This window comes from Symphalangus syndactylus, chromosome 6, assembly GCF_028878055.3.
Source record: "Symphalangus syndactylus isolate Jambi chromosome 6, NHGRI_mSymSyn1-v2.1_pri, whole genome shotgun sequence".
Lineage (NCBI taxonomy): Eukaryota > Metazoa > Chordata > Mammalia > Primates > Hylobatidae > Symphalangus > Symphalangus syndactylus.
This window is the reverse complement of record NC_072428.2, coordinates 111,187,695-111,211,393: the sequence shown is the minus strand read 5'-3', so window position 1 is coordinate 111,211,393 and position 23,699 is coordinate 111,187,695. Positions and strand designations below refer to the sequence as shown.

At 36.5% G+C, this 23,699-nt stretch overlaps 1 protein-coding gene across 1 annotated transcript in view; it reads right to left on the bottom strand.

Moving 5' to 3' along the window:
- The window catches only part of CPED1 (cadherin like and PC-esterase domain containing 1), a 314,315-nt gene that overhangs the window by 36,975 nt on the left and 253,641 nt on the right, over positions 1–23,699 (bottom strand). The window contains exons 17-18 of the mRNA XM_055283806.1: positions 22,157–22,274; positions 14,984–15,120 (exon numbers count right to left, since the gene is read on the bottom strand). Of these exons, the coding sequence (XP_055139781.1) occupies positions 14,984–15,120; positions 22,157–22,274 (255 nt within the window). The remainder of the gene's footprint in view (positions 1–14,983; positions 15,121–22,156; positions 22,275–23,699) is intronic.

Here is a 23,699-nt window from a genome sequence, read left to right as displayed (position 1 = left end):
ATCACAAATATCTCAAAAGCAAATCTGAATCTAGCAGACATAGCTCTGGGATTTCTAGAGGATTATGTTATTCTAGTGCCTTTCCATTCATGAAAGATGGAAATAATAAAGTATAACTACAATGAAAATTCAGTTGTAATTTTAAGATTGATTGTTCTGTTGGAAAAGCAATTTTTGTAAGAGATTGATATTTCTAACTAAAAGATGTCTAACTTCAAAATGTCAGCTTTTTAAATGTGCATATCACACAATTTGAAAATACTGTCAGGAATTAAAGAGTGATTTGTTTCAGTTATATGATTCCTATTCAATCGCTATATCTTTTAGGCCATTCAGTTTGGTAGATTTCTAAAAAGGAAATTTGCAGATTATTTGTTTTGAGGAAGAACTTCTGTTTTAAAAGGCCTAGATGATCATAACAAATATTTATAACTAGGCATACAATTTATAAATAATTCTTTCTCTCCCCTGTGAAAATTACTGCCTTACATTAGCATGCATGGGTATTTTTTCTCTTTTGGATAAGCAAGGAGCAAAAATGTGATGTGGTTTTAAACACAAAGATATGTTTAGAAGAGTTTTGCATCTATTCTACTCCCATGACTCTGCATTCAGTGTGAGCTACCACAGAGTATACAGGAATTGGTATTTTTCCCATTCTTTTTCATAGCATCATGAACTGTAGGACCTAAAAGGAGGTACTATTCCTAGGCTCTACAAAAGCTTGAAGCTTGTTTTAAAATTGTTATATTAGTCTGTCTTGCATCACTATAAAAGAATGCCTGAGCCTGGGTAATTTATGAAGATAAAAGCCAATTTATTTGGCTCACAGTTTTGCAGGCTACACAAGCACGGCACCAGCATCTGCTCGAGTCCTGGTGAGGTCTCAGGAAGCCTTTACTCATTGAGGAAGGTGAAGAAGGAGGAGGCATGTCACAGGGCAAGAGAGGGAGCAGGAGAGATGCCGAGCTCTTTTAAACAACCAGCTTTCATGTGAACTAACAAGCAAGAACTCACTAATTACTGTGAGTAATTACTGTGGGGAAGGCACCAAGCTATTAATGAAGGATCCATCCCCATGACCCAAACAACTTCCAATAGGTCCCACTTCCAACATTGGGGATCACATTTCAACATGAGACTTGGCGGAAACAAACATCCAAACTATATCATAGGCTTATTATAAAATGGTTTGATTATCTTTGTTTTTATTTCCAGTTTCTTAGTTGCATAGTCGCTGTATTAGGTGAGATAAGCTAAGCACTGTAACAGATAGCCCAAAAAGCTTGGAATAGCTCAAACCCAGTTAAAGTTTATTACTCTCTCAGAAAAATAGTCCAGGTGATTCAAGTCAGGTTTACGTGCAGGGGTGGGGCAGGGAAGTCATTTAGGGTCTCAGGATGACTGGAATGTGTCTTCAATTATGGCTTCTAGGAACTCTCTGGACACTGACACCCAACTGAATGAAGGAAAAAAGAAGCTGTCAGGTTTTCTATGGGCTAGCCCTGGAAGCTGGCCACATCATTGCTGATCATATTCCACTGGTTAGAACTCAGTCTCATGGCCAAATACCTAATGTCAGGAGACACTGAGAAATATAGTCAAGTTGTGTGCTATGGAGAAGAGAAACACTTTGATGACTGCTTAGTTATTCTCTACTACATTCTCTTACATGCTAAGTCTTCCTGGGGAAAAACTAAACCCTCTGTTCAGATTTTTCTACCTATGAACTAGCAGAAGTGGGAAGTATCTGAAAGGCTAAATTTTAATTTGTGTGATGCTTGAAAGGTCTTCTGTTTTGAGAAGTTGGTTTCCTGAGACGAATAATATCAAGAAACATTTATTGGTAAAAATACAAGCAAGACTTTGGGAACTTTAAATTTAAATGTACAATGAAATGATTTTTATCTTAGTTTGTTTCTTCATGAAGGGAACTAACAATGATAATACTTAGACTTTTAAATATTTTAAACCATAACCTCTTTTCTCCAGCATCTCCAAAAGTAACCAGGACATAAAGAATCAAGTTAGAAATAAAAGGAGATTTGGTGGCTATCTAGGTTGAATCAATACAAAGGTAATATAACTCGTTAGCTTCTCAGAGTCTTCTGATCTGTTGCGGCAGGAAGAGAATTGGATACATGCAGTATTAATAGATAAGAAAAGAAAAAGAAAAAAATTAAAATCATTTTCCTTTTTCCTTTCTTGCCTCCTGCATTCATCAGTTTTATCGTCAATATTTACAGAAGTGGTAGCATTTCTCTGGATCCAATGAAGTGCACGTAGATTTCAACACAAGACTGAGCCTAGTTAACAGGAACCCACTAGAACCTTCCCAAAGGGGAAGTTATATAGGAGTGCAGTAAGAGCTAATTGTCCATGAATCCAGGTAATGCCTGTTTACTGGAGAGCTTTCACATTGCTATAGATAAGGGAAACAAAAGTGAGGTGAGGAGGAGTCTTATTTGTTACATCTAGGTCCAGAGCCAAGCATAACCCACATATTTAGAAAGCTCTACAGTGATACTGATGAGCCCTAAGGTCAAAAACCACTGATCTCCTAAGATAAACATGCATTTCTAAATGATGAAAGGGGTGGTTCAGTTGTAATATGAAGCTGAGACTGGTCAGACAGCTAATGATATTTAGGTCATGATGAGAAACTAGCTCAACAAAGTATCCCTCTGTGAAATGTGACGCGGTTACAATAAATGTTTTCCAATTGTGCATTTTAATTAAGTTGGATGTAGATGGGCAGCCAAATTGATGTTTGCAGTCAAAAACAAATATAAGATTGACACTTGGAAAATCACTCTCAGATATAAAATTTGGCAAAAAAAAAAAAAAAAGAAAGAAAGAAAAGAGCAAAGCAAGCAACTATACAACATCATCTGGGCATAGCTCTTCTAGCTGCTTGGAACAAAATTATTTGTCTACATTGCCATTATCTCTGGATTGTTGTAGTATTTATTGAATGTGAAGGAGAGCATCATGTGTAAGTCATTTCCTGGTAAGAGTGAGTTGCACTCTTTCCTTATATCTGACTGATTTACTGAAACTGACAGGCAATAATGAATTATGTAACCATAATGCAATTCACATATTAGTCAGAACATATTATTTTAAATTAGCCGCACTTTGAAAATTTAAACACCTTTAAGTCCAAGACACTACTTAACGTGAAAACATTACTTAAAAATTTAAGTTACATTCCCTGTTTTAACAGCTGAGTTTAAGTACTTTTTGTAAATATTGCCTTTTTATATTTCCCTTTCTTAATTGCACCCTCCTCTCAGATATTTTATTACTGGCTTAAATTCTGAACTGTTTTCCAGTGACAAACAAAATAAAGGCTTGTTTAATTCAGTTAGGTCAGGCCTCTAAGTTTTTGCAGTTGTAAATTTGATTGTCATATTTCTAAACTATTTCCTACATATTTTATCCTGTGATTACAAAATTATGTTCTCATAATTTCTGTGTGTTCCATTCAGCATTTATAAAGAGGTGGGTATCCATTTAAAGAAATGTGTGAACGTATCATTTAATACATAGCTTGCTTTTTTTCAATTGATTTTCCTTTGATTCAACACAATTGTATATCACAAAACCTATGTATATATACAAAAACCTATAAGTGAAATAAATCTATAAATGAAATTATTTGGATACATTTAGAGTTCAAAAGTGTTCCATATTCACCTAATGTTCAGAGGGGGAAAATTTGTTCCAACTTTCCACCCAAGATCAGCCTCCTGTTCATGTTGCTGCAATGAAGACAAATGACTGAGGTATATAAAGTATGATCCTGCTCACAGGACATTAAGTGTGGTTAGATTCCTGGTCAAAATTACTAGAAGCTTGAGCACCTTTTCAGATCTCCACCGATTTGTGTCTTGTTCCTTCCCTATAGGCAGGTGGGCTTCTATTTGCAAGTACAGTCTTGGCATTCAGCAATGTACAACAGTAGGAAAAAGATATAAAAAGTCACAATAACAACATAAGGAAATTCAACTGAGAGAAATTACTACTTGGAGATTCTAAAGAAAGCAGAGCACTATTTGAAGGCCTAACTTTCTAATAATTCTCAATGCCCTGGCCAAATTGCATTGCCTTTTAATTCAATTCTTCAGAGAGAGACAATTCACTTTAATATGTTCCCAAAGCAGAAGCTTGCTGTGATGTGATTAGCATTGAAAATAAAGTTTTTGTAGCGCAATATTTTGAACTATTTATTCCTGGCAACAGTGAAACCTGGATTCTCACTGTTAAAAATTCGAATTTTACATATTAATTGAAAGTCTTCAGGAAGGCAACTATATCATTAAAACTGTGTATTTAGATATGTACACAATTTTATATAATCCAAGATACGCGAACTGGAGCACACTGAAGTGAGAACCTCAGAATCTTCTCTAGTGCCTTCTCATAGGTAGTTCCTGCCTTCTTAGCACTCTATTGTCTGTTCCCTCCAGTAGGAAGCAAATCAAAGACAGCATAAGGCTTGAGTGATTGGATTCTCACAGTAGATGCTTTTGCAAAAAATAAATATCCGTATTTTTTCTAGTTCAATTAACCTCTTTCAAAGTAATGTGACTCATAGATTGCCTCTAAATGCAAACACCACTCCACCCAGGCAATTTCCTTCTGGCAACTTTTCTAGATCTTTCCAGGCTGGATCCAGTGCCCACCTCTACTTTCTACTATTGCAATTATTGTGCTATATTGCAATGATTGCTTCTCTCATTTATCTTCTTCCACTAGAAATTGAGCACCTTGAAGGATCATATATGTGCTCCTGGAACAGATATTTGGTTCAACAAACATTGAATGAATGAACAACATGATATTTAAAAAGCTGTAAAAAGATTTCAGAAGTTAACTTTGTTAAGTGCTCAGCTGGACTCTACTCTGTGGTAACATATTCGGGTAACTGATATTGCAACATTTCTGATATGGGGCAGCAGAGTTAATCTGATGAGTTTAATAACTAAAAGAATCATTTCATCTGGTGGGATCAGAACTGCAGCTTAGGCTTCCTGATTGCCAGCCTGAGACTTTTCCTACTCCATTAATACCCTGCTGTCCTTATGTATATGTGGAAGAAATTTCTGTATAACATTGTTCAAATAATGTTACTTTCATTGAATATATAACATGGTAGGAAGAGAGGTAAAAAATGTCAGTATACAGTGTGTTTAGAAAACAAAATATATTAGTTGTATTTCTATTTTTATAACTGTTATGCTTTAACATTTATTTGTCTTTGGAATGGGTTGGAGATTATAGAACATTCTGGGTAGGATGAGAACTTATTTGTCTTAGTAATGAAAGAGAAAAATTACAGGATTGTTTTGTATATTTTTATCATTCTCATGGAAAGTAAGAAATAGATGTACCGGGAAAACCCTTTGCTCACCTACTCCTATTCATAAGTGAAGCTTTCTTAAAATAAGTGCTAGTCATAGTTGTATTTGTGAATGTTTACACAATTATCTCTGTGTTGTGTGGAATATGAGTGTATACACCTGACTGTTTTTGGCTAACTCCTGTGATTCCAAATAAAAAAATATCTTTCTCAGGCTCTCCCCTCTGTATTTCCACTGCCTCTGCCTTGGTTCTAATTTATACAACCTTTTCAAATATAGACTTTTAGATTAAGAAAACAATGTTCACACATTGTAAAAATGAAAACCATACAGAAATATTTAAAAATATCTCTTCGTGCTTAACCAACTATGCTTTACCACCCAAGCCGGCTTCATGGGCATGTGACCTGGACGGTCTTGCAGGGCCACACGCTTTGAAGGGTCTTGTGCTTGGTTCATTGCTCTTCTATTGTCTTTTTTTCCCCAAACTTCAACTTTTATTGCAGATATGGGGGTATGTGTGTAGGTTTGATGCATGAGTATATTGCATGATGCTGAGGTTTGAGATATGGATCCTGCCATGCAGATAGTCAGCACAGTACCCAATAGGTAATTTTTCTACCTATAGCCCCTCCCTTTCATCCCCAGTAGTCTGTAGCATCTGTTGTTCCCATGTTTATGTCCATGTTTGTTTAATGTTTAGCTCTCACTCACAAGTGAGAAAATGTAGTATTTTATTTTCTGTTCCTGTGTTAATTTGCTTAGAATTATGGCCTCCAGCTGCATTCATGTTTCTGCAAAGGATGCGATTTTGTTCTTTTTATGGCTGTGTAGTATTCCATGGTATGTATATATGTACCACCTTTTCTTTATCCAGCTCACCACTGAAGGGCACCTAGGTTGATTCCATTGTCTTTGCTCTTGTGAACAGTGTGGTGATGAACATACGAGTGCATGCGTCTTTTTGGCAGAACAATTTATTTCCTTTGGGAAGGAAATAAATAAATAAATATACCCAGTAACAGGTTTGCTGGGTCAAATGATAGCTCAGTTTTAAGTTCTTTGAGAAATCTCCAAACTGCTTTCCACAGTGGCTGAACTAATTAACATTCCCACCAACAGTGTATAAGCGTTCTTTTTGCTCTACAGCCTCTCCAGCATCTGTTGTTTTTTGACTTTTCAGTAATAGCCATTCTGACTGGTATGAAATGGTATCTTATTGCTGTTTTCTTTTAGGATTTTTATAGCTTGAGGTCTTACATTTAAATCTTTAGTACATCTTGAAATAATTTTTGTATATGGTGAAAAGTAAGGGTCCGGTTTCATTCTTCTGCATATGTCTAGCCAGTTATCCCAGCACAATTTATTGAATAAAGAGCCTTTCGCCATTGCTTGCTTTCACTGGCCTTGTTGAAGATCAGATGGTTGTAGATAAGCAGCTTTATCTCTGAGTTTTCTATTCTGTTCCATTTGTCTATGTGTCTGGTTTTGAGTCGGTACCATGTTGTTTTGGTTACTGCAGCTTTATAGTATAGTTTGAAGTTGGATAGTTATGTCTTTGGCATAAGCTTTGCTCTTTTTTTTTTTTTTTTTTTTTTTTTTTTTGCTTAGGATTGCTTTAACTATTAGGGCTCTTTTTTGGTCCCATATGAATGTTAGAATAGTTTTTCCCAATTCTATGAAAAATGACATTGGTAGTTTGATAGGAAGAGCATTGAATCTGTAATTTCTTTGGGCAGTATGGCCAGTTTAACAATATTAACTATTCCAATCCATAAACATGTAAGGTTTTTCCATTTATTTATGTAATCTCTGATTTTTTCAGCAGTATTTTGAAGTTATCCTCATAGAGATCTTTCACCACCTTGCTTATCTGTATTCCTAGGTATTTCATTTTCATTGTGGCTATTGTAAATGGGATTGTGTTCTTGATTTGACTCTCAGCCTGGACATTATTGGTGTACAGAAATGCTACTGAGTTTTGTATGTTGATTTTGTATCCTAAAACTTCACTAAAATTGTTTATTAGTTCTAAGAGCCTTTTGGCAATCTCTAGGGTTTTCTAGGTATAGAATCATATTGTTAACAAAGAGAGATAGTTTGACTTTTTTTTCCTATTTTGATACCATTTATTTCTTTCTCTTGCCTGATTGCTCTGGCTAGAACTTCCAGTACTATGTTGAATAGGAGTGGTAAGAGTAGGTATACTTGTTTTGTTCCAGTCCTCAAGGGGAATAGTGCCAGTTTTTGCCCGTTCCGTATGATGTTAGCTGTGGGTTTGTCATAGATGGCTCTTATTATTTTGAAGTATGTTCTTTCAGTTGATGCCTAGTTTGTTGAGAGTTTTTTTTTATCATGAAGGAATGTTGAATTTCATAAGAAGCTTTTCCTATATGTATTGATTATGTGACTTTTGCTTTCATTCTGTTTTTGTGGTGAATCACATTTACTGATTTGCATACATTGAACCAGCCTTGCATCCCAGGAATAATGCCTACTTGCTTGTAGTATGTTAATCTTTTGATGTGTTGCTCAATTTGGTTTGCTAGTATTTGGTTGAGAATCTTTGCATCTATGTTCATCAGGCAAACTGGCCTGAAGTTTTCTATTTTTATTGTTTCTCTGCCAGATTTTGGTATCAGGCTGATGCTAACTTCATAGAATGAGTTAGGGAGGAATCCCTCCTCTTTGATTTTTTTGGATAGTTTCAGTAGCATTGGTACCAATTCTTTTTTGTACATCTGGTAGAATTTGGCTGTGAATCCATCTGGGTCAGGTCTTGTTTTGATTGGTATTTTTTTTTATTACTGATTCAATTTCAGAGTTCAATATTGGTCTATTCAAAGTTTTGATCTTTTCCTTTTCAATTTTGGGAGTTTGTGTGTTTTTAGGAATTTATCCATTTCCTCTAGATTTTCTAATTTGTGTGCATAGAGTTATTCATAGTATTCTCTGAGGATCTTTTGTATATCTGTGGAATCACTTGTAATATCATCTTTGTCATTTATGATTGTACTTATTTGGATCTCTCTTTTTTGTTGTTGTTAATCTAATTAGCAGTCTATCAGTCTTACTTATCTTTTTGAAGAAACCACTTCTGTTTTCATTGATCTTTTGTAAGGATTTTTACATCTCCATTTTGTTCAGTTCTTCTCTAACATTAGTTATTTATTTTTTTCTGCTAGGTTTTGGGTTAGTTTGTTCTCTTTTTTCTAATTCCTTTTGGTGGAAACTTATATGGTTAATTTGAGACCTCTCTTACTTTTTGATGAAGGTGGTTAGTGCTATAAACTTTCCTCTTAACACAACTTTAGTTGTGTTCCAGAGATTTTGGTAATGGAGTTCCTATTTTTATTAATTTCAAACAAATTTTAAATTTATACCTTAATTTCATTCTTCTCCCAAAAGTTGTTCAGGAGCAAGTTGTTTAATATCCATGTATTTGGGTAGATTTGAGGGATCTTCTTGATATTGATTTCTGTTTTTATTATACTGAGGTGTGAGAATGTGCTTTGTATGATTTAATTTTTTTGGAATCTTTTCAGATTTGCTTTCAAGCATGTGATCAATCTTAGAATATGTTCCATGTGTAGATGAGAAGAATATATATTCTATGGTTGTTGGGTGGAGCGTTCTGTAGGTGTTTATTAGGTCCAATTGGTCAAGTGATTTTAAGTCCAGAGTTTCTTTGTTAGTTTCCTGCCTTGAAGGTCTGTCTAATGCTGTCTCCCACTATTATTGTGTCTAAATCTGTTCAAAGGCCAACAAGAACGTGTTTCATGAATCTAGGTGCTTCAATATTTGGTGTGTAAATATTTAGGATAGTTAAATCTCCTTGTTGGATTTACTCTTTATTATTATATAATACCTTTCTTTGTCCTTCTTAATTTTTATTGGTTTAAAGTCTATTTTATCTGATATAAAACAGCAACTCCTGCTCTTTTTTGTTTGTATGGTATAACTTTCTTCATCCCTTTATTTTGAGCCTGTGGGTGTTCTTACATCAAGATGGGTCTCTCGAAGACAGAAAATGGTGGAGTCTTATCTTTTTACCCAGATTGCTACTCTGTGCATTTTAAATATGTCATTTAGCCCATTTACATTTAGGGTTAATATTGATATGTGAGATTTTGATCCTGTTATCATTTTATTAGCTGGTTGTTATGTAGACCAGATTGTGTAGTTGCTTTATAGTGCCAGTGAGCTATGTTCTTAAGTATGTTTTTGTGGTAGCAGGTGCTGATCTTTTAATTCCATGTTCAGCACTCCCTTAAGGACCTCTTGTAATGCTGGTGGTCTATTTGAAACAAATTCCCTCAGTGTTTGCTTATCTGAGAATGATTTTATTTCTCCTTCACTTATAAAGTTTATTTTAGTGGGATATAAAATTCTTGGTTGGAATTTCTTTTAAGGATGCTGAAAATAGGCCCGTAATCTCCTCTGGCTTGTAAGGTTTCTGCTGAAAGGTCTGCTGCCAGCCTAGTAGGGTTCCCTCTGTATGGGACTTGACCCTTCTCTCTAGTAAGCTGCCTTTAAATTTTTTTCTTTTATGTTGATCTTAGTGAATCTGATGAGTATGTTTTTTGGGGATGGTCATTTCATATAGTATCTAGCTGGAGTTCTCCATATTTTTTGAATGTGCATGTTAACCTCTTTCATGAGATTAGGGAAATTTTCATGAACTATATCATCAAATGTATTTTCCAAGTTGTCTATTATCTCTCCCCTCTCAGGAATGCCAATGAGTTGCAGATTTGTTCTGTTTATATAATCTCATATTTCTTGGAGTTTTTGTTTAATTTTTTAAAATACTTTTTTCTTTATTCTTGTTTGAGTTGATTCAAATAACCAGTCTTTGAGTTTGGAGAGTCTTTCCTCAGCCTGGTCTATTCTGCTGTTAATACTTCTGATTGTATTATGAAATTCTTACAGTGAATTTTTTCAAGTCTAGAAGTTAAATTTGAATCTTTCTTAAAATGGCTATTTCATCTTTGAACTCTTGAATCACTTTACTGGATTTCTTGGATTGTTTCAACTTTCTACTGAATCTTGATAAGTTTCTTTGACATCCATATTCTGAATTCTGTGTCTATCATTTCAGTCATTTTATACTGATTAAGAAACATTGCTGAGAAGCTAGTGGACTCATTTGGAGGTAAGAGGACACTCTAGTTTTTAAATTTCTAGAATTCTTGGGCTGATTCTTTCTTATTTGGGAGAGTTAGTGTCCCTTTAAATGTGGTGTAAGTTGAGTATAGTCACTTGGCTTTATTTCTGGATGTTTTCAAAGGGCAAAGGCTCTGTACGGCATCTTTATTTGTGGCTTAATGCTTTTTGTTTTGTTTTGTTTTGTTTTTTGTTTTTTTGGTTTCACAGGGTGCTATATTAGCAAAATCTTTTTGGTGTGGCAGTTTGGGCTATGATCCAGTAGATGGCACATAAGAGTAATGTGTGTTAGGCCCTTACTCAGCCACAGGGCTCCTCTATATTCAAGTTTGCAGCCATGCTCTGTACTACGGTGGGGAGAGAGGTGACCTCCTCTCATTAGTTCTGCTCCTACACCTTTGGGGAGTCCCCTTTAATCACTGGCACTGTGTCTGCATTTCTTTTGTTAGGTGATCCAAGCTGTGGGGCTCCCTGAACAGAGGCTCCGGCAAGGGGATAGGCCACATTATTTCCAAGCTGGTCCTGTGGAGGGAGGTGTGCCTTGCTCCTGTTCCGGCCCATGAAACCACATATCTCATCCCTCTTAGTGCTCTGAGAATGTGGGTTTGTTTCCCATTTGAGTGCTGGCCACATATCCTGGCTCAGCACTCTTCAGCTGCACACTGCAGCCTTGGGCACCAGGATCAGCTAGTGGCTCTATCCTTTGAACCCTTGGAGTTAGGTTTCAGGTGCGCTAGGGGATCTAAAGTGCTCCCAGGCCATCAGGAACATAATTAGGTGGAGCAAAGCATCCAGCCATGCAGTGGAGGCTGCTGTGCACGTGCTCCTGCAGGGAAGCCAGGCAGGGTGGGCAGGAGGGCCTGCAGAACAGATGTGCCCCAGTCCCGTGGGAAAGTTGGCCCGATTTTCTTCTGGCTAAGCAGTAGGCTGGGGCTAAAACTTCTTGGAGGGAGATAGGGAACCTTGGGGGATGGGTGCCTATAGCCAGAGATGGATTCCGCCAGAGATGTGTTGTGCACTAAGGCCCCTGTTTCTGCACTGGCTCAGGTACCACCTATGTCTACTCTCTGGACAGATTCCCCTGTCAGCTCAAATGTCCGTGGGATATGTTGGGTCCCCTGTAGCCAGGAATCCAGAAGTCCACAGCAAGTGTGGGTAGTCCCACAGTTCCTTCACTCATCCATTCTCTGGGACCCATTCAGGGCTGGGAACTAGCCCCAGTGTTTGGGTACCCTGGACAGGGTTACCAGCCTCCTCCCTCCTCAGCCTTAGCATCTGCGTTGCCATCTGCTCTTGGCATTTTCTCTCCAAAGATCTGTCCAAATGTTGGTTTACTTGAAACCTTGATCTCTCTCAGGCATTTCTTGGCTATGTCACTGGCCCTCTTGTTTACCTTTTGTTCTACTATTGTCTTGAAACTCTTAATAAATTTTGAACACAGGATCCTGTATTTTTATTTTGCACCCTGCCCCTCTCCCACTCCTCTCCACCTATGAAATTACTCTTAACTGTTTGCTACTTCAAGAAATTCTCTATGTATGTAAAGATGTTTGTAGGTATGCATTGGTTTTTACATCAATGGGATTATTCTGGATATAGTCTATAATTGCTTTGCCTCCTCAATTACACATGTTGGAATTTTCCCATTACAACAGCCTCTGCTTCCCTAGCATCTATTTTTTATTACCCCTAGAGAGCCTCCATACTGCTGTGGCATAGCCTTTCTAATGCTGGTTGTGCCACTTCTCTGTTAAAAATGGATAATGCTTGCCTTTTGCATATAGAATAAATTAGCATCTTGATAAATACATCAGGCTATGTAGACCTATTGGCAGTTGCTGGCAAATTTGAGTTTCTGAGCATGCAAGATCTGAAGAACACCTTCAAACTAGGAGAGTCACAAAGATAAGCCCTTTTGCTGTGCAGGGAGCTAACTGGTCTTCTGAAATCTCATCTAAGCACGGACTTTTATTTTCAAACTTTGCAACACTCTCTCTCATTAACAGGTATGAACAATGATCGGTTTTTTTAACCACTACTTTGTAGAGTTATTAATAATCAGCCTAGAAATTAGTAAAGATAATGTTGTGGGCTGAAAGTTTATGTTTCCTCCAAATTCATATGTTGAAACACTAATCCCCAATGTGATGCTATTAGGAGGTAGGGGTCTTTGGGAGGTCATTATGTTTAGATAAGGTCCTAATGATAGAGGCTTCATGATGGGATTAGTTTCCTTATAAGAAGAGTCAGGGACTAAAACTCTTTCTCTCTCTTTGCTGTGTGATGACAAAGCAAGAAGGCAGTTAACAGAAGCCAGGAAGAGGGCTATCCCAAGAACCTGACCATGCTGGCACCCTGATCTAGGACTCCGTAACCTCCAGAACTGTGAGAAATAAGTGTCCGTTGTTTAAGCCACCCAGTCTACTGTATGTTATTATAGCAGCTCGAGCTAAGACAAACAGGGAAGAGGGCCTTTAGCTTTTTACAAAGTTGATTAATCTACCACAGAGGGTTATTTTACAGATGAAGAAAATGAGCCTGAGAAACAAGACGTGTCGTGTCCAAAACCGCAGAATTTAGTGATGAACTTAAATGAACATCTACTGCTTTTCAGGTTAATAGACTGTGACAGTTTCTTGGAATTTTTCTGAACACTCTAAATTCTGAGGTCAGAATGGTATTCTGAGCTTAGAGAAGTCTGGCTGTGTGGCAACAGCTATTGCCATTGCTCCCAGTGCAACATTTATAGGATATGGAGGCTGGATTATCCAAGTTGATTGTTTAAAATGCCTGTGGAGGGCTGGGCACGGTGGCTCACGCCTGTAATCCCAGCACTTAGGGAGGCTGAGGTGGGTGGATCAGTTGAGGTCAGGAGTTCGAGACCAGCCTGGCCAACATAGTGAAAACCCGTCTCTACTATAAATACAAAAAATTAGCCAGGCGTGGTGGCAGGCACCTGTAATCCCAGCTACTCAGGAGGCTCAGGCAGGAGACGCGCTTGAACCTGAGAGGTGGAGGTGGCATTGAGCCGAGATCACACCATTGCACTCCAGTCTGGGTGACAGTGCGAGACAAAAAAAAAAAAAGAAAATGCTTGTGGAGTAGCCACACTCATACATGTATGATCATCAGTGAATTAATCTCTCTGAGCTTTACTTATCTTAAGCAGAAAAAAAATATGATAATATCTACCTTAGCTGTGATTAGGAATAAATACATTTTTAATTTATTCATTTACTCGACAAATATTTATTAAGTTACTATTCTGTGTCAAAAATTATGCTCAACAATGAGATTATAGCGGTGGATTAAACACATTCCCTGCCCTCATGAAGCTTACAGTCTGGTGGGATTTAAAGTGTAACAAAGTTAGCAAGAAACATAGTTTCTTGCACAAAATCAGTGTTCAATTAATAACATTGCAACATAAGTTTCTAAATGATTTTCTTCCCTTCTTTTTTTTTTTTTTTAAAAAGGAACACTACTGATTGATCTTTAGAGACATTCTCAATCATGAAAATTGGAACATTTATATTGAAATCACCATGAAGAAGATGTCCATCTTCCTGTCCTGCCCCTCACCTCCTGTTATTCTTCTTTAACTATTTGCTAGTAAATTGGCATGCCTTCTGCCCAGGGCTTTTTTTCTGTGTGTTTTAATAGAGCTTTGTGAAAATCAGCTTTTGAAATCAGTCTTGCTCATGTGTGAGAGCTTACAAACTGTATAAGGAAATGTCCATCTAATAAAAAGCACTTTGAAAATTGGGTTAAGGATTACTTACTTGATGTTAACCAAGCATCTCAGTCTATGTGCCCATTTTGCATATCCGAGAGTTCTGCCAGACTCTACCTAGTCAGAACATGCCTAGCAAGAAGACACTGCATGTCCCAGAAATCAGCTTAGAAGCCTCACTAAAGGAAAAATCAGCCTAGTGAGGTCCATGTGAGACCTGCCCAGGAATATGAAAGAAGATCAGTAAGGTTAGTGCGTAAAAACAATGCCATGCTCTTGGAGAGCTCTAGAAGTGAGTCTTGCATGCAGGACCTTTTGATTTCCTGTGCTGAGCTGCAGATGTCTGTTTTCACAGCAGTGCCTGCCAGAGCTGCAGTTGACAAGGCCAGCTGCTCTCAACTGCCAACTGTCAGTTGACGTGGCAAGCTCCTACCAATTTGTGCTGAGAAAACAGCATGGAATCGGGTCAGCATAGGACAAGACTTTAATATCCTCCATCTGTCAGACAGAGTTACTTGGAGAAAACTGAACATTTGGAGAGGGAATTGTTCAGGCTATTTTATGATAACATCTATACATGATTCAAAAAGCCATATTGCATTCAGTTAGTTTTCCTCTGCTGTGAGACAGCAGGAATTGGTCTAGTAGATACAACTATGATTTTTAGTACTTCAGGTGGCATACATTAAAGGCTTCCCCCACTGGATCCAGAACCTACCTTCCTTCCTCCCAGGCACTGCTGGAGTTGAGGCTTAGTTAGGACACCATATTGGCAGTTGTAGGGCTGCCAGGTTATTTCTCTCCAGTCACACGTCCTGTTGTCTGAACAACTAAGGCAAGGCACGATCCACTGGCCTGGAATAGATGGCAAAACTTTCTTTGGTTCTGTTTCTGCTGGTGAGGTTTGCAAGTAACTTTAAAATTCAGCTATGGCACACCATTTCAGAAATTATAGTAAGACCATCCTTATCCTTTAAATCTAGTAGAATAATGAAGGCATGGCTTCCTGCCAACCAAATAGAATAGCAACATTAAGTAATGTTCTGAAATAACACGTTTCATGCTGAAATCAAGTATGAGCTCTGTTCCATGAAACCTTATACTTATTAAAAATCTAAGTATTACTCAATCATTACCTGTTTTTAAACAGTACATTGAGCACTTCAGTAAGACCAAAGCATTAATAGATTGGGAGCCCCCCAAATTGGCAGTTAGCCTCAAATATTTATTAGCCTAACACATGCATAGGTTCTCCATCCAATAGTATAATAGATCTATTCCCTGCTCTCAAGAGATTTAAGATACAAGAGAACTACTTCAGTATGATGATAATTTATTATTCTGAAGATTAGTTATTTTTCTTTGATTTGATTGATGGCCTTTTTGGTGTGAATCTCTTTACCTCTTTCTAGCTGTTGCCTGAATTTCTTCATCTGTTAGATGAGGTGTGTACTGTTCTTCTCACATGATTGGTGTAACGATGTAATGGAATAATGTATTTAAGACACATTTGCAATACTGTATTCATCTTTTGTTACTGACAGAGTTCAGGTAGAAAGTAGGTCCCAAGCTTTAGCAAATGTTTATAAAATAAATGAATATTCTCTATGCATTTAAGATCTTTCCTGTTTTATTGATAAAACAACATTCATGCAAAACACTTCAGCTTTTAGTGTGAGTGGATACATTAATAATGTGGTAGAAAAATATATTTTTTGTTGTTTTTTTTTCCTTGTTCATCTTTTCAGGAATTGAGTGTGAACATAGCACATCGTATAAACAAATATGGAGTGGTTATTGCTCTCCTTGTTGAGAACATATACAATGATGTCTCTGATAATCACTCTCCTTACCCTAAATATCTTGCTTATGTTACTAGTATATGTTTACCCTTCAAAATTGAGGAACTAAATATCACCCAGATAGTTCTTGAGTTAGAAAGGAAAAAATTTAAAAACTTTGTCCATTCTGGCTTTGATTAGTGGTACTGCTAATAATGGTATCTGGTGTTATATTAATTTTAGTGGAAAGGATTTCTATTTTTAGGAGATGAATATAGTGCGTTTTATATTTATGACTTCAGCGATGTTAGAATTGTGAATGTGTTTGTGTATGTGGAAATAGTTATAAATAACAAAATATGAGAGGATATAGTTTATGGCTCTTACTGATTGACCATAGAAAGAGAAAGAAGTGTAGGTATATTAAGAGAGAGAAACTGGAAGAGATAAAAGAAAATTGGAGGGAAAGGAGATAAGAAAATTATGAATTCCAGGAAAGGAAAGAAAATATACAATAACTTTGAGGGGTACAATGTCAACTGGAAGAGAAATACCAAATTTTCAAAAGGAATGCAGACTCATTTGTTCTTCTTACCACAATTTTTTTCTTTTCTTTGATTTTTACATGTAATGAGAATTCCAGAAAACTGCTTTATTAAATGTCTATCTACTAAGTACTTTCTATGCAATTTCAGGAATGATAAATTAACCTTTATGTCTCCATATACATATGACTCTCCAGAAGGATTTAAGTTTAATACATTAAGTATATACTCTGTTGAAGCGTTAGGCATTATTGGTGTTAAAATATAATAATTTTAAAGAAAATAGTTAACATTTTTCAGTACCTCCTAAATGCTAGGAATATTCTAAAAACTTTAATTTATCAACATATTTAAACATCGACAACTCTGTTATCATCTCCTTAACCAGGGCTCAGGAACTTGTCTGAGATCCTCTAGTTAGTAGGTAGTAGAACTAGGATTTGAGCAGGGCAGTCAGCTCCAGAGTCCATACTCTTAACTATAACGCTAAACCTCAAAAATTTATACTCAGGTTAGAAGATTATAATTTATACGTAATACAGAATAACTATAGCATAATAACAAGTAACACATAATGGAGTAAAAATATCTGTGTGGTAAAGAGTTGGGGCTTTGGAGACCATGCACACCTGGGCTCTATCTCCAACTGGCCTGCGGACCTCAACATTGACTACATATTAGAGTCACTTGGAAAGCTTTTAAAAATTCCCACACCCAGATTGTGCCCCAGACTGATTGAATCAGAATCAATGGGGATGGGGCTCAGGTATCAGTATTTTTTAATGCTTCTTTGGTGATTCCAATATGCTGCCAAGGATAAAACCCACTATTTAAATTGGACAAATTACTTAATCTTTTCATGATTAAATTTACTTATCTATAAGGAAAATATGTATAATGCCCGCCATAGTGCCTGATTACCTAATAGTCAACATATATATTTTATGTATTTTCCCACCTCTACTCTCAGTGAGCCACAATTGTTCAAAATAGAGAAAGAGTCATGGCAGTCAGAGTTTTCTGGAAGGGTCCATGAAGCAGATAAAATGTGAACAGGCCTTTAGGGACAGATAAGATTTGAAGACGTGGAAGGAGTGGCACTTTAGGTACACTGAAGAGATGGGCCTGGCAGGAGTGAGACTGAAGAACTGACTGCATATATTGGAGAAAAAGAGCGTCTGCTATGTGAAAGATGTTTCTAAAGTTTCTGGTTGTAGAGAATGGCAGTACTACTAAAAGAAACAACACAGAAAATTTAGGATAGATGCTGGTTTTTGAATGGCAAAATAAAGATTATCCTCCTCAAAAGTGCTTATTTTTCCATCCAATTCTCTTTTATAATTTCTTTTTCATTCAGAATATATCTTGCTTTCTAATTCTAATTCTGTTCTGGCAAGCATGGTTTGTCATTAATAACTAGCCTCCTCTACATCTTTGATATAGACACACCCTAAAGTTTAATCTTTGTTGATGAATTTCTCAAGCAAACCTCCTTAGATAAATGATAGTCTTTCCTTCACAGAGGTTCACATTGAGTGGCTGTGTAGCATCACATTGGATGGAGTTAGGAGAGGCCTTAGAGTGTGTCCTTTCTCCCTCCCCGACCCCTCACTTTTTTTTTTTTTTTTTTTTTTTTTTTTTTTTTTTTTAAAGAGGAGGCAATCTGAGGCCCGAAGAGTTAAATAACAGAAGTGGGATCATGCTGTTAATGACAGGGCAGGCCCAGAACTGAGGTCTCTGAGTCTTCAATTTGCCTATCCTTTTATCATATTAGGCTAGGTCACCACAAAATAATCAGCAGAAAATGAAATACAGCCCCACAGCCTCTTTGGTAGCACTTATAGGAAAACTCACAAACTGATTGTTATAATGAATTTATTTTAAAAAGCTGAATTTACTTAGCGTGTTCCTGTGTTGACAGAGACTATGTTTAAGCAAAGATTGTTAATTTTCTTTCTAATAGGATAATGATATGTTGAGGGCATAAATGTGTTTCTGCTAATGAGATTCTATTTAATAATCTTTTGAAGGGCTAAGTTTTCATCAGATCTCAGAATCTCAGAGCATATGCATCCCATCCCTACTCCAAACACTGTACCCCTCAACCTTGCTGACAGCTAATTTTGCACAAACTGAGGCCCACTTTGGCCACTTGCTGCCAAGGATGAAGAAAAAAGTGGCTAATTGCGTGCACAAAGATTCAAATATGGGTGCAATTAGTTTGTGGACATGAAATTGCATGCACATAAAAAAGGAAGCCTGATTGGGTCTCTGAAAACTTGGCCCCAGTGGTTCATACTACTCTATATTTATACAGCCATAACTCTGCATTTTTGCATTGGTTAACAATTCCTTTTATTTATTGTGAGTTAAATACTGCTTGAAATAGGCATCTGTATAACATCTGCAAAACTGGTGCTGTTGACATTTTAAATAATACCAGCTCTCTACTAAAATCGTCCAAAAAAGTACCATAAATTCTATGTTATATATTTGAACACTGAATGAATCAAAGCTGTGATTTCTGAAGTAAAGTGTGACATATGTTTTAGGAAACAACATTCTGAGGAATGAAATTGTCTTTTGGGAGAAGTCATTTGATTTATAATTATAGCTCTATATTTAATGCAAGTTAGATTTCAGCCATTTCAGTGAATCAGATTGAATGATACAACGGAGGAAAAAAGTTCAACTCTGATTTAGGGTTGAGGTGAGATAGGAAATCATGTAAATGTTGGCACTAATTCCTGACTCTGTAATGTTATAATACAAAGCATTTTTATTTAAGAAGAAGAAATAACATCTATATTTTCAATATTAGTGTTAAAGTATACGTTGTCATAATTCCTTGCTAAAATAAGGTAGGATAAATTTTTTTAAATTGTTTACATATCATAAAATGCAATATGAAATATTTTCCTTAAAGTTAATTCTCATTCTATGACCACTGTAGAAATTTTTATTTTTCCTAATTAGAATAATTATTTTTTCTTTCTTAAGAAACAGATTTAATTCTAGGTTGTATGTTACAGTTAAATTATTTCCTAAAAAATAGAAATCAATTTAAGAATTAAAAAAATACAGTCATTCAAAAGTTTAATGGCTGATGTTATTGAAAATGATATCTTGAGATCAATACATAGGCAAAGTGAAAAAAAAATCCAGTTTTGCCAAATAACTGCATTGTGCTTTTAAAATAAGATTTTCAAACCAGTCTATCTTTGGCAATTAAAACTAAATAAACTTTCTCCCAATTTTGTCCACTATAACAACTTCTTTCAATAGGAGGGAATCCTGCTACTAAGGAAGGAAATCATCTCTAGCAGCAAATAATACATTCTTGCAGACTGCTATCCTGACCTCACTTGTTAAGTTTTTGAGTCTTTGGGCCTTCTGGAGCTTGAGGATGGAGCAGTTGGTTGTCATGATTGTGCCATGGCTGCTCATAGTCTTCTGTGGATGGGAAGGAGGTTGGATCTTGGTTTTAGTTCAGCAATCATTTTAAAATCATATATTAGACATTGGAAGATGGATAAGGGACAATCTCTTCTCTAGAGAAGCCTATAATCTAGGTAAGCCATCAGTAAAAACATATTGCTCATGCACCCTTGATGTATTAAGTATACTGTAATATATACGTATATTCCTGTATTTATATATTTTATCAATTATAAAACATAAAAAGAAAAATGATCAGGTAAAATATAAATGCACATATATTTTAATCTTTACTGGCCTCACCCTATGAATGGCCCTGTGCCACTTCCTCCTCTTCCTAGGGAACATCATTTCATTTTGGAGACTAAGTGAGAAACATGAAAATACTTAACATAATGTGGTAAGCGCTATTGTAGAGATGTGCCCAGGATACACTGGGAAGAAGCTAAGCTGGGAATATGGTGGTGAAAAAAGGCTTCCTGGACAGGACTTCCAGCATCAGAAGTTGAGCAAAGATGGGAAGAGGACTTGTGGATACAGGGAACAGTGTGGACAAAAACTTGAAGTTCTAAAGGGGCACTGTCAACATAAAAAGAGGCAAAGAGCCTGGGAGGAGGCTGGAAATATATAAATGGGACAGATTACGGAGGCTTCACATTGTCAGGCTAAGGAGCATGCACTTGATTTGTGAGTCAATTTGGGGCCTTCTCTAAGGAGGCCTAGCTCCTTAAGTACCAGAAGGCCACTGTTCTATGGCGGCCTCACCCACAATGTCCAGGCACAAAGCCCAACATAAGTTAGCATACATTTAGTGAACAGAACAAGCTGCCACTTCTTGAAGAATCCCAATAATGTACTTTGAACTTTTTGTTGAAGAACTTTTGCCTTGGTGCAGTAGGAGGAATAGAATTGTTTTATGATTTCTCATAAATTGTCATCTGATAAAAAATATTTAACTGGACATATCAGTGTCTCCTTTGTATGGAAGAGTATATATCTCATTTCGCAGAGAATCACAAATCACACCACCTGACACACCATAATGGGTAAATCCCTCTCTATTCCCTGACTGTAATTTATTATTTAGAACACATGTTCAAGAAAGGGGACATGCCCGCGTTTGTTAACTGTGCATGCCAAATTGCAATTTGTCCTGCCCATTTGGGAAACTCATTTCCCATTCAAGCTGTGGTGTGAAGTTCATGGCAAGGGTAGAAAAGCTCCTGAGTGTTTTTTCAGACTTTTTAGAGGAAGGGAGACTTGGGGTCAGGAGGACAGAGCAGTAACCAGGAAACTTGGAGAAGATGCTCTCTGTTCCTCTAATGGCTTTGAAGGCATTTTTAGTGCCAACTTTGGCTTGACCCCACCATCTCCACTGAAAGAAGATTGCTGGGGAAGGAGAGAAATAGGGAATGTTGAGAATGGCACCAAAGAAGTATCTCATTCCAGGTCAGCTCAGCGCTTACGCAGGATTTAACACGGTAATTAAATTTGATGTCACAATTTTCTTGCCTCTATAAATGACCGATATATGAGGGATACTAGTGATCATGCCCCCTAACTTTTTTTTAGTGAAAAGAAATACTTTAAAACTGAACTTGCATACTTTGCAGTTCTTTGGTTCACACCAGATATTTATTTTCTAACTACTATGTACAAATTATGGTGCCAAATGAATTAGTATAATGCAAACAAGTCAGGCTCTCTGCCCTCATGAAGCTGACATCCTGGGAAAACTGACATTAAACAATTAATTCAATACTTGGTCATTTAAATAATTGTGGTAACTGCTATGGAAGAAAATTATTGAGTGCTATGAACTATATAATAAAGAAACAAATCAGAGGCTCAAGGAAGGCTCTCTGGCAAAAGTAACATGGGTAACAGATCTGCAGATGAATATGGATTAACTGGGCAAAAAGGGGAGAAGAAAATAATTGATTAATCAAAGTATTTCAAATATTAAAACAATGCACTTACATTAATTATATGCTTTATAGTTCATAGTCAATAAAAAGTAATGCCCTTGAATTTTTTATAAAAGGATAGTTTAAATAAGCATACACTTATCTATACCAAATTATTCTTTTCTTTTTTTAGAGAAATGATATCCAATGTGATAGTCACCTTTCATGTCCCCAGACGGACATCTTTTTAGTTCGGACTGTAAAACGGCTTCAATGTAGTCAGAAGAAATAGGCTGTAACCCACAGGTTTCCTCTGGATGAATCAGCAAACCACAATCCTGCATTAAAATAATAGATATTAGTTGTTGTATTAATTAATTTGACCCATAATAATAAAATCTAAAAAATAAGATTTTATGTGGCAAATAACCTTTATGGATAAAAGGGAGCAAATATTCCCTATTTTTCCCCTGCTGGCTTATCAATAGTTGTTTGTGCTAAAAGTAGATAACAACTTAATCTTTATTTTGACATTGATATTCATGTCATTGTTCTGCCAATCAAAAAATGAATGCAAGTTTTACTTTAAACATATATCTGTGTCAACTCATTAAAAACAAAACAAACTATAATAGAGGACAATACAGCAAGTGGAAAAGACAGTTAATGTGAGAAGGGAAATGGGAACTATTTGGAGAGAATTTAATTTAACAGATGAATTTCATTTTAACAAACTTTTATTAAGAATTCATGATACACCAGAAGGAATCAGATGTACGTATTTTATTCAAAGCACATTCTTATATTTACAACAGTGGGTAACATTTCACTGCACTGAATATCATTATAGAGGCATGTGCTATACTAAGCAATGCTTTCACTAGTCTGACAGATGTAGAACAGAACGATAGTGTATTGCCTCGCTGAAACTTCTCTCCTTCTCCTTCCTCTGCCCCATCCACTGAGCTGCACCTGCAGGCTGGACCACTCTCATTTTCTCTTATCTTATTCTGCAAAGCTGTTGGCCCTGTACCTGTCCTATGTCCTTCTATCCTACTTCATGTGGTTCCACTGCCACTCTTCTCACTGGGTTCTCTCAGTCTATCACAATTTAGGGCATGTTAAAAGCCTATCATCTAGATTGGGATTGCTTTCCTCCTAATTTTGCATGGAGACATCTTATATTTTAGGTCTCAGCGAGCTCTTCCTGAAACTCTAGCACAATTATGTCTCCCTACTTCTGTTCATGTCAGCACCCCATTTGTTTCCTTTATGCTCTTCACCATTTGATAACTGTTTGTTAGTTTGTTTATTATTTGTCTGGGTCTTTTCTACTATACTGAATGTGCCATGGGAACAAATAATTATTCCACTCACATATGGAACCAGTATTTATCATACAGCAAACAGTAAACATTTGTTGAATGCATAAAAAGTTAGACTTTATTGTGTCCCTCTTTATATCAGAAATTCTCAACAATGGAGAGAAAGAGTGGATTTGACCTCTTCTTTGCTGTGTAACTCTGGTTCTAATCAGCAATTTATGGTTACATTCTCTCATATTCTCAACTATCCTAACCTCAGATTCCCAGATCTCATACCAAAAGGTCCAGGATATTAAGGAACAAGAGGAATGGTGGGGGTGAGTGAACTTAAAATCTTGATTCAGTATACATATTTTCATTTCTTAATTTATGACTAAACATGGAGTTTAAGATACTTATTAAAATTAGAAAAATGATTTGTATTAAAATGCTTATTAT